Source organism: Ranitomeya imitator, chromosome 5 (assembly GCF_032444005.1).
Source record: "Ranitomeya imitator isolate aRanImi1 chromosome 5, aRanImi1.pri, whole genome shotgun sequence".
In the NCBI taxonomy this organism is placed as follows: Eukaryota; Metazoa; Chordata; class Amphibia; order Anura; family Dendrobatidae; genus Ranitomeya; species Ranitomeya imitator.
The window spans coordinates 545,545,109-545,562,428 of NC_091286.1; the positions used below are offsets into that span (position 1 = coordinate 545,545,109).

Genomic DNA, 17,320 nt, shown 5'->3' on the forward strand with positions numbered 1-17,320 from the left:
CTCTCTTAGAGCATCAAACACCGCTTGGACTTTCTCCAGATGACTCTCCCAGTCCGGGCTAAAGATGACGATATCATCTAGGTACGCAGCAGCGTAGGCCTTATGGGGTGCAAGGACTCTATCCATAGCCCTCTGGAAGGTCGCCGGAGCTCACTTTAGGCCAAACGGCATCCGGACATACTGGAAGCATCCATCAGGTGTCGAAAAGGCCATCTTCTCCTTGGCTTCCTGTGCCATGGGGATCTGCCAATACCCCTTTGTCAAATCCAAGGTGGATATATATCTGGCGTGCCCAAGCCTTTCGATGAGCTCATTAATGCGGGGCATGGGATAAGCGTCAAACTTGGAGACCTCATTCAACTTTCGATAGTCGTTGCAAAACCTCCACTCTCCATCAGGTTTTGGGACCAGGACAATTGGGCTCGACCAACCGCTCTTGGATTCCTCAATGACTCCAAGCTTCAACATACGCTCCACTTCCTTGGAGATAACTTCTCGACGAGCCTCAGGAATACGATATGGCTTCACGTTCACCCGCACATGTGGCTCTGTTAGAACCTCATGCTCTATGACCTTCGTGTGTCCTGGCAACTCTGAAAACAGGTCCCTGTTTTTCTGGAGTAACTCCCGGCACTGCTGTTTCTGGGTCTTCGATAGCGTCTCTGCTATAGTAACCGCTCCAACCTCACCTTCTGGGTTGCTTAACAACGATGGAGTTACTGTCGGCTCTCTATCTTGCCACGGCTTGATGAGGTTGACATGGTAAACTTGGAATGGTTTCCGTCTTCCTGGTTGGTGAATTTTATAATTTACCTCACCAAGTTTCTCGACAACCTCATATGGCCCTTGCCATTTGGCCAAGAACTTGCTTTCCACCGTCGGAACTAACACAAGAACTCGGTCTCCCGGATTGAACTGCCTCACTCTTGCAGACCGGTTGTAGACCCTGGCCTGAGCTTCTTGTGCTTGGAGAAGGTGATCTTTCATGATAGGCATCACCTTTGCAATCCTCTGCTGCATCAGGGCCACATGCTCAATGACGCTTCTGTGGGACATGACTTCGACTTCCCAGGTTTCCTTGGCTATATCCAGGAGTCCTCGTGGATGTCGGCCATATAGAAGCTCAAACGGTGAGAACCCTGTGGAGGCCTGTGGAACTTCACGAATGGAAAACATCAGATAGGGTAAGAGACAATCCCAGTCTCTACCGTCTTTCTCTATAGCTTTTCTCAGCATGCTCTTCAGTGTCTTGTTAAATCTCTCAACAAGGCCATCTGACTGGGGATGGTACACCGAGGTCCTCAACTAGGAGATTTTCAGGGCTTTGCATAACTCCCTTATCACCTTGCTCATGAAAGGTGTACCCTGGTCAGTCAGGATCTCCTTCGGCAGACCTGTCCGGGAAAAGACATGGACCAACTCGCGGGCTATGCTCTTTGAGGAAGAATTTCTCAAGGGAATTGCCTCAGGATAGCGTGTGGCATAGTCCAGGATGACTAATATATACTGATGGCTCCGAGCTGATTTAACTAAGGGACCGACCAAGTCCATGGCAATTCTCTCGAACGGTACCTCAATAATGGGCAGTGGCACAAGGGGGTTCCAGAAATGAGGAGTGGGAGCAGTTAGCTGACATGTAGGGCAGGACCTGCAATAGTTCACTATTTCCCGGTGACACCCAGGCCAATAGAACCTCTGCACAACCCGTTCCTGCATTTTTTCCACCCCTAGGTGTCCACCCAAGATGTGTGAATGGGCCATGTCCAACACCTTCCATCTATACGGACCCGGCACTACCAACTGCTCTACCAACTCCTCCCTTATTTTCGTGACTCGGTTCAACAACTCCCCACTCATCAGAAAATGGGGAAATCTTGTGTCTGCCCCCGGCTCCTGTACCACCCCGTCAATAACTGTGACATTATTAAAGGCTTCCCTTAGAGGTATCCGGTGAAAATTTTGGGACTGCCCAACATAGGGACCCCACTCTAACTCTAGAATGTCAGATGCAGGGGACACTTCCTCCTCATCTCCAACCAGGACACAAAAAGGAAACCTGTCTGACTCTGGGTGTGGCGACACCCTTCCAGGGTTCATTGGTTCCCTACTCTTGCTAGGGAGTTCAGAACCTTTCCCCCACAAATGCCAAAACAAACAGAAATCCCGGCCAATAATTATAAGGTGCAACAAGTCCTGAACGACGCCGACTATGTGGGACTCAGTGCCACATGCCGTTTCAATGTCCACCCTGGCCATAGGGTAGTCCTTTGCATCACCATGTATGCACCGCACTCCGACCTTCTTTCCTGGGAGCAGGTGGAGAGGAAAAGTGGCCCTCACCAGGGTCACTAGGCTCCCCGAGTCTAACAGTGCCGTTACTGCTCGACCGTTCACCTTTACGGGACACGCTTGAGGCCCCTCGTTGGATGGAGAGTTCACACTACAGGCTGGATACGCATAGTATGAACAACGGCGTCCCATGCTGCAGTCCATCTGCTCAGTGGTCTGGGAACAACGGGCAGCTATATGTCCTGGCCCGTGGCACCTCCAACAAATAATATCACCCGTAGGGACCTTGGGCACCACCTCCCCCGCCCTTTGTGACCTTGGACGCACCACCCCTTTTTGGGACTCAGCTCCCTTCTGGGACCCCCAGTACGGCATGGGCTGCCTCCCGAAGGAGCCTTCCAACCCTTGGTATCTCTCAACCAGTCCGATCAGCTCGTCGGCATTCTGGGGATCACCCTGGGCAACCCACGACTGTATAGGTCTCGGGAGGGAATGTACAAACCGATCCATCATCACCCGTTCTACCATCTGTGCAGGAGTAGATGACTCTGGCTGCAGCCATTTCTGGACCAGGTGCAACAGATCAAACATTTGGGAACGAGGTGGTTTGTCCCGGTGATAGGCCCAGCAGTGAACTCGCTGTGCCCTGACAGTCAGTGTCACCCCCAAACGTGCGAGAATCTCGGCTTTCAATTTGTGATACTCTTTGGCATCCTGCAAGGTCAAGTCATAGTACGCCTTCTGGGGTTCTCCCATCAGGTATGGCGCCAATACCTCTGCCCACTGCTCTGGCGGAAGTTTTTCCCTCTCAGCGACCCTCTCAAACACTGTCAGGAATGCCTCAACATCATCCCCGGGGGTCATTTTCTGCAATGTGCGTCTTACCGTCTTCCGGACGTGGGTGTCATCAGCCAGACCTGGGGTTGGGTAGCTCATCTTGCCCTGGATGGCGGTTGCCAGAAGCTGCATCTGCTGCCGTTGCTCCTGCTGGCTTTGTTGCATCTGCTGCCGTTGCTCCTGCTGGCTCTGTTGTATCTGCTGCATCAACAGCCTGTTGGTCTCTTGCTGCCTTTGCTCCTGCTGGCTCTGCCGTTGCTCCTGCTGTGACTGTAACTGAACCAAGTGTTTCAGCAGGTCCTCCATTTTCCCCGGCGATGCTTGCTGGCTTGCAACAGACTTGACCCAGGACATTAAACAATAGACTTACGTCTCTGCTGGGAACGCTGCCCGCACGTCTACCACCAATTGTAGGGATTCCACTCACTCAGGTGCGATGGCTGACACTCAGGAGGCGTGTTCCTTTAAAGTTCACTGGGTTTATTGCTTCATAAACCATATGGCAAAACAACAGAAAACAAATAGCCTTTGGTTCAGGCAAAGAAAAACAAGTGTCCAGTTCATCCGGCTCAGTCCTGAAGCCTTGACACACTCAGGAGGGTTTCACCTCCACACATATCTACTGTGTTAACCCTGCTGTTCTGTTCGGTCTGGGGAGACCTATTTTGAACTTTGGTATTTTTTGGGGTGTTCAAGATGCGGTTCTGAAACTTGTGGTTGATTGACTTAAATGAGGATGGGTCGGTCGGCCACGGGTTTCAGAGCCGCATCTTGAATATTTTAAAGAATATTGAAGTTCAAAGTCGGTCATTTTTGACCAACAGAACAGCAGGGTTAAGCATTAGCCTGTCTTATATAGGACTAACCACACCCAGTAATCTATCACATGATTAGCCATGTGGTCTGACATCACCACAGGTCCTGAAACTCAAATATATGGTTATGTAAAACAAAGAAATATTCCGGGCTACATTACAGCGACAAGGTACCTATGTGACACATACCTCCCGTCGACCACACACCCGTTAGCCATGCTACAATATATATATATATATATATATTGTAGCGTTTCCCCTACTTTGTGTCTTGGGGGACACTCGCTCGGCACGGGAATAACGCATACAGGCACGGATTTCTTACAAAACACAGTCTCTTAGGTTTATTTCACACCACTATAAACCACATCCTCAGAAACTTGATAACAGCTTGAACACCGTCTGCACATATTCAGCTTTACCACAGTTCCTCACTGACCCCGGTCAACATGACACACGGACCTCGTCCGTTACCTGTTGGTGACCTTCACAGGTTCCTGGACACCTCTTGGCCTCAGAGGTGCCCCATACACAATGTCTCTCTCCTCTGACCCCGGTCAGCATAACACGGATCCCTTTCCGTTACCTGTTGGTGCTGCACAGGTTCTCGGATACCTCTCCTCCACAGAGGTATCCTTCAGACATTCTCACTGACCCTGGTCAGCATTACCCACGGTTATCAGACCGTTCCACACACTGGCATGTGCCAGGTCCAGAGCCCCGCCATGTGTTCTTCAGGGAGACGACACTCCCAACACATGGGCTCTTCAGGACCTTCCAGCTCAGACCATTTAGGTCCACACTCAGAGACCATGCGACCAGACCTCAGTCACATTATATAGTTGTAACCACTCCCCTAGATGGGAGTGTGTGTGTGGCTAGTTTGACCCGCCCATCTCTCAGAACTAGCCCTGCCAGCCTCCCTAGTTAAACAACACAATTCACTTGTAGGACTACAGGTCCCAGAACATCCTTACTTCAGGCTGACAGTGCAGAGTGTCTTCCTCTGCGACACACATACCAGCCATTTACAATAATGCCGGCCTTTGACTCATCATCACCACACTTGTATCTGCGATTGCCATGCATTCCTATGGCCTCCATATGCCTCCATGCGCACTCTGGGAAGCCCATACAGCGCCCCTTACCTGTAACAGAGGTCACTACACCACAATACATATATATTTCTTATACCTGTATTTTTCTCCCTTATATCATCTTCTTCAGTAAACATCAAGGCTGGCCTGCGACTTTGTTGTAGTTTCTAATTTTGACCCACTGTGTATTTGCTTTTGACATCCCTGTATACAGAGGCTCTACACAGAAATTTGTATATAGATCCCACTGATTTTGATCTACTATAACCTAACTTTATTTAGAAATACTTTAAATAAACTTCCACTGTGTAATCTGACCTTATCTAGCATCTGATGATCAATTTCTATAGGAAAATCGTAAGTGCACCAGAGCCAGAGCTGCTGCTGTTAGGGGTTCCCAAATCAGCCTACAGTCTTAAAAATAAATATATAACACAGTACACCCAGGATTATAAACATAAAAATAAAATAATATAGTCTAAAATAAAAGAATATCCAAAATATATAGGGTGCGCTGTGCAGGAGTACAGTGAAAACCCACTGTGAAGGAGAGCTAACAACCAACGTAAAGCGTAGGTTTTTGCTATATATATATAGCTTTTTTTTATACATATTGTCAGTGTGCGCAAGCTTTTTATTGATTTATATTTATTTTTGTTTGAGTCTTTTACATAATTAACATATTAAATTTGATTTATATGTAATCATAGGCATCTTATCAATAAAGCCATATTTTCCCTTATCCCAGCTTTGGTTGTATTTTTTTGGACTTTGTCTCATGTCGCTTTACGTTGGTTGTTAGTCTTAAAAATAATACAATTTTTTATATTGTGCTGCTGTGCTTGTAGAATATATAAGTTATGCTTTCTACTATTCTAAAGCAGATCATAGTCCCACATATTGTAATGTCAATAAAGCTAACCAGTACACTATAATAGCAACACTATAATAAATATATGGAAAAATGTAAAATAAACCAGTACTAACCTGTTTGCCATCAATTAAACTCTTACACACAAGCAAAGGACCCACTAGTCCCGAATTTGTGTCCCTGACCATATCAACCGATGAGTAGTACAGCCATGGTAAGCAGTTCATGTCATGGATAGTTGACCCCACACTTTCTGGTACTTCCCACCTATACGTGAATGTATCTCCAGGGGCTACATGGGAAGCCTGAAACTCTGCAGTGTTAATAAATGCAAAAATAAAAATACAAGTCAGTGGCTTTTACTTCCATATTTCTCTTTTAAATAATGGTACTTATGGAACAAGATTTTTTCCATGCAGTAAAAGAATTGAAAATGTATTAAAGGGGAGGTCCAAAGTTCAAAGTAATTTTCATTCTAAATTCCTATCTATTTATTATTATTATTATTATTTATTGTTATAGCGCCATTTATTCCATGGCGCTTTACATGTGAGGAGGGGTATACATAATAAAAACAAGTACAATAATCTTAAACAATACAAGTCATAACTGGTACAGGAGGAGTGAGGACGCTGCCCGCGAAGGCTCACAATCTACAAGGGATGGGTGAGAATACAGTAGGTGAGGATAGAGCTGGTTATGCAGCGGTTTGGTCGATTGGTGGTTACTGCAGGTTGTAGGCTTGTCGGAAGAGGTGGGTCTTCAGGTTCTTTTTGAAGGTTTCGATGGTAGGCGAGAGTCTGATGTGTTGTGGTAGAGGTTTCCAGAGTAGGGGTGATACGCGAGAGAAATCTTGTATACGATTGTGGGAAGAGGAAATAAGAGGGGAGTAGAGAAGGAGATCTTGTGAGGATCGGAGGTTGCATGTAGGTAAGTACCGGGAGACGAGGTCACAGATGTATGGAGGAGACAGGTTGTGGATGGCTTTGTACATCATGGTTAGGGTTTTGTAGTGGAGTCTCTGGGCAATGGGGAGCCAGTGAAGGGATTGACAGAGGGGAGAGGCCGGGGAATAGCGGGGGGACAGGTGGATTAGTCGGGCAGCAGAGTTTAGAATAGATTGGAGGGGTGCGAGAGTGTTAGAGGGGAGGCCACAGAGCAGGAGGTTGCAGTAGTCAAGGTGAGAGATGATGAGGGCATGGAGTAGGGTTTTTGCAGATTCATGGTTGAGGAATGAACAGATTCGTGAAATATTTTTGAGTTGAAGTCGGCAGGAAGTGGAAAGGGCTTGGATATGTGGTTTGAAGGAGAGATCAGCGTCAAGGATTACCCCGAGGCAGCGAGCTTGTGGGACTGGGGAGATTGGGCAGCCATTTACTGTAATGGATAGGTTCGTTGGGGGGGTCGCGTGAGATGGGGGAAAGATGATGAATTTTGTTTTGTCCATGTTAAGTTTCAGAAATCTAGCGGAGAAGAAGGATCAAATAGTGGTCAGACATTGAGGGATTCTGGTTAGAAGGGAGGTGATATCTGGTCCAGAGATGTAGATCTGTGTGTCATCAGCATAGAGGTGATACTGAAAGCCATGAGATTCTATGAGCTGTCCCAGGCCAAAGGTGTAAATGGAGAAGAGCAGGGACCCAAGGACTGAACCTTGTGGGACTCCGACAGATAGGGGGCGAGGTGAGGAGGTGGTGTGTGAGTGGGAGATGCTGAATGTCTGGTCTGTTAGGTATGATGAGATCCAGGATAGGGCCAAGTCTGTGATGCCAAGGGATGAGAGGGTCTGTAATAATAGGGAATGGTCCACTGTTTCAACGGCAGCCGACAGGTCGAGGAGGAGGAGGACAGAGTAGTGTCGCTTGCTCTTGGCGGTTAAGAGGTCATTGGTGACCTTAGTTAGGGCAGTTTCAGTGGAATGGCATGACCGGAAGCCAGATTGTAAGCGGTCAAAGAGGGAGCAAGAAGAGAGTGTTGGCATATGCAACAGATTGGGACTTATTATAAGTGAAAGGAGGACTTTATACTAACCAGACAGCAGATGGCGATAGTGTGTAAAGTCATATACTTGCTGTAATGTGGGGAGGGAAGCTCTCAGTGGTTGGTTGTTTTCTTACTTTCGGTTTTGCTTTTCTTCATGAATGTGTTGTCTTCAGTGCACGGACTGTGTGACACTGAATTGTATCTCATGTTTATCCAGTATGAAGTAAATACTGTTTACTCAAGATATCTTGCTGATTGAAGCTTTCCTAAGTACAGCGGTGACTGCAAGAAGACGCACTCTGCAACAGGTTATGGGCCCAGGCACCCCAGATAACCCCAGACACCCCAGATAACCCCAGGCAACCCAGGCACCCCAGACACTACAGGTCTGCACTAAAAGCTCAGGCAGAAGGATCCTGGTTTATAGCCCAGATAAGGGAGCACACAGATAAGCTCTGTAAACAGAAGGAACTAAATCCAGATACAGAGTGACAGAGGAATTCAGCATCCCAGGAGCTGGATATAATTGCAGAGAATTCACAGGACATACAGGAGAATATCTTCAGTACAACTCTCTAAACAAGTAAGACTATATAAAGATGATGAGTAACACAGAACTGAAATTTACAGTAGCTAAACTGAATAGTGAAAATTATCAGTTATGGAAATTCAAAGTAGAGATGTTGTTATCTAAGGATGATCTATGGGAAGTAATTGTTACAGCAAGACCAGATCAAGATAATCAGACATGGGATAAGAAGGATATAAAAGCTAGAGCCACCATTAGCTTATTAGTGGATGATGCTCAATTAATACATATAAGAAATGAAGAAACAGCTAAGGGAATGTGGGAAGCATTAAGAAAACTGTATGAAAGACCTAGCTTGAATCACAAGTTATTTTTATTAAGAAAGCTGTACAGTATGAGATTGAGTGCAAATGACGATATGCAGAAGCACATATTCTCAATGATGGAAGTGATATCACAGCTAAGATCTATTGGTGAAGATATTAAAGAAAGTCATGTAGCAGCTATATTGTTGTGCAGTTTACCAGATTCGTATACAGCCTTGATAAATGCCCTTGAGACGAGACCAGAAACTGACATTACATTAGATTTTGTGAAAACAAGACTAATAGATGAATATCAGAGAAGAAAAGAACAAAGAAATTATTCTTCTACTGAAAAGGACAGTGAAAACGCTCTTAAAGCTACAGAATTCCAAAAACCCTATAATAAAGAGACAAGAGAATGCTTCAGATTTAAGAAAAAAGGTAATTTAAAGAAAGACTGTACCATATGGAAAGCAGAACAAAAAAAATTACAACATAAAAAGCATACAGAGAAAGTAAAAAACACAATTTCCGATTCATGTGAGAATAATTGGAATGGCACATTTAAAGTAACAGACAAGAAATCATCACTTGGTTGGTTTATTGATTCAGGAGCAACGAGTCATATGACAAGTGACAAGAATTTCTTTACTGATCTTGATTTAGATAAGAAAGAAGCCATTTATCTCGCAGATGGAAGCAAAATAACCGCAGAAGGTATCGGACAAGGTATGCTAAATTGTTCAAACAATTTCGGGCAAGATTCAAAGATACTTGTACAAGATGTGTTGTATGTTCCAAAATTGGAAGGCGGATTATTATCTGTGAAACGTTTAACAGCAAAAGGACTTACAGTGAAATTCAAAGACAATGAGTGTGCAATTATTGCAGGAAACAAGGTGATAACCAAAGTCAAGGCAGATGAACAATTATATCATTTTGACACACCAAAGGAACAGATGAAGGTATGTACACATGATCACAAAAACTGTATTCACATGTGGCATAGACGTCTAGGACATAGACACCCTGACAGTATAAGGGAATTACAGAGAAAAGAATTGACAAAAGATTTAAAGATATCAGATTGCTCAATTACCATAAGATGTGATCGTTGTATAAAATCCAAAGCCACAAGGATATCTATTCCAAAAGAAAGTGAGATGAAAAGCGAAAGACCACTTGATTTGGTGCATACTGACTTATGTGGACCCATGAAAGTGACTACATCAGGAGGCAATAGATACATGTTGACTTTTATAGACGATTACTCAAGATACACAGTCACATACTTAATTAAAAACAAAAGTGAAGTTTTTGTAAACTTGTAGACTATGTAACAAGATCAAGTAACAAATTTCAAAGGAAGCCAATTATCATCAGAAGTGATAATGGAGGTGAATTTACAGGTCACAGAATAGAAGACTACTTAAGACACAATGGAATAGAACACCAGAAAACGGTTCCATACACACCTGAACAAAATGGAGTAGCAGAAAGGAAAAACAGAGCTCTAACAGAGATGATAAGATGTATGCTGACGGATTCCAAACTACCAGAGAAATATTGGGGTGAGGCAGCAATGACAGCTACTTATCTACAGAACCGACTTTTTTCCAGAAAACTGACGAAAACTCCATATGAACTGTGGCAAGGTATGAAACCAAGTGTCAATCATTTAAAAGTTTTTGGATGTAAAGTTTTCATATTCATTCCAACAGAAAAACGTTCCAAACTTCAAAACAGATCCATGGAAGGAATATTTGTTGGATATAGTGAAAATTGCAAAGGATACAGAATCCTAGATCCCAAAACAGACAGAGTTATGGTGAGTAACAGTGTGACATTCATTGAAGATTTGAATGAAGATATTATGATTTCAGTTGAAACAAAAAATGAGAAAACCAATAATGACACAACTGAAGAAATATCTGATGAGAAAGAAGTAGAAGTTAATGAAGAACAAAATACTGAAAGTGAAGAATCACAACTACAAACAGACACAGAACCAAGACGTTCAATGAGAGAGAACAAAGGAAAACCACCAAAACGTCTCTCATACAAGACAAGCACAAGAAAAATCTATGAGCCTACTTCTTGGGAGGAAATATCTAAACTTCCAGTGGAAGAAGCTAATAAATGGATAGAAGCAACAGAAACAGAAATTAAATCCATGCAAGATTCAAATACATGGACACTAACAGATTTACCAGAAGGAAGAAAAACCATAGGATGTAAATGGATTTTTAAAGTTAAATACCAAACAGATGGCACAGCTGAAAGATACCGAGCAAGACTCGTAGCTAAAGGGTATTCTCAAAAATATGGAGAAGACTATGATGAGACATTTGCTCCAGTTGTCAAACACACTACAATAAGAACTTTACTTACAGTTGCAGCAATGAAACAGATGCAACTGAGACATCTAGATGTAAAGACAGGTTTTCTGAATGGAGATTTAACAGAAGACATTTATATGGAACAACCTCCAGGATTCAAAGATGAAAGAAATCCAAACAAAGTTTGTAAACTACAGAAAAGCATATATGGTTTAAAGCAAGCAGCTAAAGCGTGGAATGACAAAATCCCGGAAGTACTTACAAATGAAAAATTTCAAAGAAGCAAAGCTGATCCATGCTTATACACAAAAAGGCTGATTAATAGATGGATTTACATACTCATATATGTAGACGACATTTTGATTTGTTTTGAACAAGAAAGGGATAACGAAAACATTCTAAAAATCCTGAAGCAACATTTCGAAATCAAAGACTTGGGAAATGTAAAACAATACCTAGGAATACAAGTAGAAAGAGAAGAAGATGGAAGTTTCCTACTGAATCAAAATCACATGATTCAAGACATAAAAGAAAAATTTGGATTAAAAGATGCAAAAACAGTAAAGTCTCCAATGGAAACTAATTATCTCAAAGAGATGAACAGTGAACAAAATATGCTACCAAATAATGAAGAATACAGAACAGCTATAGGAAAATTACTGTATCTAGCGACCGTTACAAGACCAGACATCGCAGCAGCAGTAGGAATCCTGAGCAGAAAGGTATCAAAACCAAATAAAGCTGATTGGAATGCCGTGAAGAGAGTAATACGTTATTTGAAAGGAACTAGCAATGTTAAGCTGAAATTACCCACAAGCGATGATTGCATTTTAACAGGATATGTTGATGCAGATTGGGCTGGAGATCCAACTGACAGAAGATCTACCAGTGGACATATTTTTTTCCTCTCAGGTGGACCAATAAGTTGGACAAGTAAGAAACAGTCAATTGTGACACTATCTTCAACAGAAGCAGAATATGTTGCCGCAGCACATGCGAGTCAAGAAGTACTGTGGTTAAGACAATTGTTGACAGAATTAGGACAACCACAGTTGGCACCAACAAAACTAAAAGAGGACAATCAAGGATGTCTTGTTCTTGCTCAGATGGAAAGAGTCAATCCAAGAACCAAGCATATTGATGTGAAATATAATTTCTTGAGAGATCATCAGGAACAAGGAGTCTTGAAGTTAGAGTACTGTCCTACTGAAGAAATGACATCAGACATTTTCACGAAGGCGTTGAATGCTGATAAACATCAGAGACTAATAAAAAAGTTGGGTTTGATTGAATAAGTCCTTACTGTTGAGAAAGGGTGTTGGCATATGCAACAGATTGGGACTTATTATAAGTGAAAGGAGGAATTTATACTAACCAGACAGCAGATGGCGATAGTGTGTAAAGTCATATACTTGCTGTAATGTGGGGAGGGAAGCTCTCAGTGGTTGGTTGTTTTCTTACTTTCGGTTTTGCTTTTCTTCATGAATGTGTTGTCTTCAGTGCACGGACTGTGTGACACTGAATTGTATCTCATGTTTATCCAGTATGAAGTAAATACTGTTTACTCAAGATATCTTGCTGATTGAAGCTTTCCTAAGTACAGCGGTGACTGCAAGAAGACGCACTCTGCAACAGAGAGATGGGAGGACAGTTCAAGGTAAACGTGTTGTTCCAGTAGTTTGGAGGCATAGGGGAGAAGTGATATAGGGCGATAGCTAGATACAGAGGATGGGTCAAGAGAGGGCTTTTTGAGGATAGGTGTGATGGAGGCATGTTTAAAGCTTGAGGGGAAAACACCAGTTGTTAGTGATAGGTTGAAGAGATGGGTTAGGGTTGGGATGAAGACTGTGGTGAGGTTTGGGATGAGGTGGGATGGGAGCGGGTCAAGTGCACAGGTGGTGAGATGCAATCTTGAGAGTAGAGTGGAGAGTTGATCTTCTGTAATGGTGGAGAAGTTGGTTTTGGAGGTGGAGGGCTGGGAAGTCGGGAGGAAGGGCTCTGGGGGTTGTCGACCAAAACTGTCTCTGATGCTATCAATCTTCTGCTTGAAAAATGAGGCAAAGTCTTCAGCGGAGATAAGTGGGGAGGGAGCAGGTGCTGGGGGACGGAGGAGAGAATTGAAGGTGTTGAATAACTGTTTAGGGTTGTGAGACAGAGGATATGAGAGATGAGAAGTAGGTTTGTTTAGCTGTGGCGAGTGTGGTCTTGAAAGTAGTGAAGGACTGTTTGAATGCGATGAAGTGCTCGTTAGAGTGGGATCTTTTCCATCTGCGTTCAGCAGCCCTGGAAGCTCGCCTCAGTTCTTTGGTCAGGCTGGTGTGCCAGGGCTGTCTGTTGATTTTGCAAGCTTTGGTATGTATAAGTGGGGCAGCAGATTCCAAAGCTACAGCTATTGTGGTGTTATCTAGAGCGGCAGCGTCATCCGAATTGTGTATGGAACTTATGTCTGTGAGAGGGAGGAGGGATTCAGAGAATGAATGTAGGTCAAAATGTTTAAGATTTCTGCGAGGGTGTGAAAGTTTGTGGGGTGGGGATTGTAGACAGGGAGTGGAGAGAGATGAGAATGTGAGAAGGTTGTGGTCAGAGAGTGGAAGAGGTGAGTTAGAGAGGTTAGATAGAGAGCAGAGGCGGGTGAAGATGAGGTCCAGTGTGTGACCATCTTTGTGAGTGGCTGTAAAAGACCATTGAGTGAGGCCGAAGGAGGAAGTGAGAGTTAGAAGTTTAGTGGCAGCTGAGAGGGAAGTGTCAATGGGGATGTTGAAGTCGCCCATGATGATAGTGGGGATGTCCGCAGAAAGGAAATTAAGTAGCCAGGTAGTGAAGTGGTCAAAGAAGGTGGTGGCTGGCCCTGGGGGGTGGTAAATGACAGCCAGTTGGAGGTTGGTGGGGGAGTAGATGTGCACAGAGTGCACCTCAAAGGAAGGGAGGGTAACAGAGGGTGGCAGTGGGATTGGGGTGAAGGAGCAGTTATCTGACAGGAGAAAACCAACTCCTCCACCATGTTTGCTGCTGGGGCGGGGTGTGTGAGAAAGGTGGAAGCCACCATAAGAGAGTGCAGCAGGGGAGGCTGTGTCAGAAGGGGTGAGCCAGGTTTTGGTGATGGCGAGGAAGGAAAGTTTGGTAGTAACAAAAAGATCATGGATGTAGGAAGCTTGTTGCAGACAGAGCGAGCGTTCCACAGAGCTCCTGTTAGTGGGACTGGGGAAGCGGGGGCTGGGTGAATAGGTATAAGGTTAGAGAGGTTACGGAAGTTTGTGATAGAGCGTGGATGGTAGGTATTTAGTGACATAATCTACCGTAATCTATTTTCTAATATACCTGAATTAAAAATTCCCTACCGTTCCCTAACTACATCACCTAACTGCATTTCTTTTTTCACCTATTTCCTTTTTGATGAGGCATTGTTTGAGAATTCAAGTGCATGCTGGGGTACTCAAAAGAAGAGTCATCAGGGGCCACAGGCTGTGGTCATTGCCGCAGCCCCTGCCCCATCTCTGAAATGAAGCATCATCAGTGAAACTTATTTTAGGAGTTAGGCTAATCCCTGCACTGTGCCCTGTGCGATGTGCACAAAGACAGCTCATGCTCAGTTACCAGCTCAGATTAGACAGCAACTGAGCGCATTGTCAGAATACTTGGAGTGCAGAAACTAGTGACGTCACTTGCACTGACTGCGCTGGTCACTGCATGTTGGGTATTCTGCCAATGTGCTCTCCTGCCAGGTTGTTACTGCTGATCTGAGCCAATAGCAGAGGGTGCGCTGTCATTGTGCACATTGCATAGTACATATCACGCAGGGACTAGCCCAACCTCTGTGACAAGTGTCACTGATGACTCTTCGTTTCAAGGTAGGGGCTGTGGCAGTGACCACAGCCTATACACCTCATGATTCAAGATTCAAAGAAGCTTTATTGGCAGGACCAAATACACATCAGTTTTGCCAAAGCAAGTGTATAAAGGCAATAGGGATAGGGACTGTGGGGATTTTGGGTAGGAGCTGTAGGGAAGGTGGATGGGGGCAGATCCAGGGTGGGGGCTATAGTCCATGGCATAGGGGAGGTGGATGGGGCAGATCCAGGGTAGGGGCTATAGTCCATGGCATAGGGGAGGTGGATGGGGGCAGATCCATTGTGGGGGCTATAGTCCATGGCATAGGGGAGGTGGATGGGGGCAGATCCAGGGTGGGGGCTATAGTCCATGGCATAGGGGAGGTGGATGGGGCAGATCCAGGGTAGGGGCTATAGTCCATGGCATAGGGGAGGTGGATGGGGGCAGATCCATTGTGGGGGCTATAGTCCATGGCATAGGGGAGGTGGATGGGGGCAGATCCAGGGTGGGGGCTATAGTCCATGGCATAGGGGAGGTGGATGGGGCAGATCCATTGTGGAATGTTTCTCTTAAGTATTCAAGCAAGCACTAGAACTCTGTAATGAAGCATGATCAAGAAGGAAGAAGGGGGAAAAAGGCAGGTAGATAGTATAGTTAGGGAACAATAGGAAATTTTCAGTTCAGGTATGCAAAAAAAGTTTAGATTATCGGACTAAATAGATAGGGCTTTAGAATGAAAAATACTTTGAACTTCGGACCACTCCTATATATTCTGGGATCAAACTAATGACTTGAACAGACATGTATGCTTAGACTTTCACTGTCATTAGAAGTACACTTTACCAATGCATTTCAATCACTGTAATTGTGCAGGACTAAAGATGGCTGCCAGCCCCTGAAGATATTGCTAAGATGATTTTGATACTGTGATATGCTATACACATGTGTTCATATTATCCGATGGAATATCCGTTTAGAAAAGCTGCATACTGTTTGACATGGTTTATTGCAATTCCTCTTATGTGGGACTATGGAAGAATAGACAGCTGGGAGAGGTGGGGTTGCGCTGACCAGCCCAAATGGTGGAAGGAGATTTGGGGTTAATGGAAAACTGTAGTAAGATCAACCCTCCAAGCCATCTATATGGGCATGTTGGTCACAGGAAGCTGAATAAAGTGATACCTTGATATTTGCGATCTGGTGTCTTATTTCAAAGATATCCATGTTTTTCTTATCTGTACAGTGGCTCGTCAAAGTATTCACCCCCTTGGCATTTTTCGCGTTTTGCTGCCTCACAACCTGGAATTTCACTGTTTTTTTGAGGGTTTGCATCAGTTCATCAATTCCCTTCAACTGCGACCATTTTGTTTTCTTTTTATTGTAAAGCAAACAACAAATAGGACAGAATAACTGAAAACTTCAGTGTGCATAACTTTTCACCCTACTAACGTCAATACTATGTAGAGCCTTCTTTTGCAGCAATTACAGCTCCTAAGTCTGTACGAACTTTCCACATCTTGCCACTGGGATTTTGCCCATTCCTCAAGGCAAAACTGCTCCAGCTCCTTCAAATTAGATGGTTCCCTCTGGTAAACCGCAATCTTCAAGTCTGACCACAGATCCTCAGCTGGATTAAGGTTTTGGCTTTGACTAGGCCACTCCAAAACATTTACACATTTCCCTTAAACCAGTCGAGTGTTGCTTTAGCAGTATGCTGTAGGTCATTGTCTTGTTGGAAGGTGAATCTCCATGCCAGTCTCAAATCACTGACAGGCTAAAACAGGTTTTGCTCAAGAATATTCCATTATTTCACAAAAACCATGTTCCCACTCGACTCAGACCATTTTCCCTGTCCCTGCTGCCAAAAAACATCATCACAGCATGATGCTGCCACCACCACATTTCACTGTGGACATGGTATTTTTGGGGTCATGAGCTTTGTTGATTTGGTGATAGCCATAGCTTTTACCTTGGTGGCCAAAAAGTAATATTTTGGTCTCATCTGACCACAGCACCTTCCTCCATACATTTGGTGAGTCTCCCACTGTCTTTTGGCAACTAGGGTTCTTCAGATTTGAACTTGATGATCTTTCTCACGGCAGCTCAGCGCCACACGCTGCAGGAGCGATAACGCTCCTGTGTCAGTGTGAGTTGTTTTGAAAAAAAAATGACGTGGAGTTTTCCCTATACTCGTTAAACAGCAAAGGCTATGCAGACAGCTCCGGACTGATATTAATAGCCTATGAAAGGGCCATGAATATTGGCCCCCTCCCAGACTAAAAACATCAGCTCTCAACCATCCCAGAAATGGAGTGTCAATGTCAGATCTTTTGGAACTCCTAAAGTGAACCCAGAGAACCATGACAACGAACCTCCCAAGGGTGAGCTGGCCTGGTGGACCACACCCAATACAGGGAGTGTTAGGGG

General features: G+C 44.3%; 1 protein-coding gene across 3 annotated transcripts in view; it reads right to left on the reverse strand.

The window, feature by feature from the left end:
* CP (ceruloplasmin) overlaps positions 1–17,320 on the reverse strand; it is a 297,764-nt gene that overhangs the window by 114,679 nt on the left and 165,765 nt on the right. For all 3 annotated transcript variants that reach the window (XM_069727615.1, XM_069727616.1, XM_069727617.1), the window contains one exon: positions 6,026–6,222. In XM_069727615.1, the coding sequence (XP_069583716.1) occupies positions 6,026–6,222 (197 nt within the window). The remainder of the gene's footprint in view (positions 1–6,025; positions 6,223–17,320) is intronic.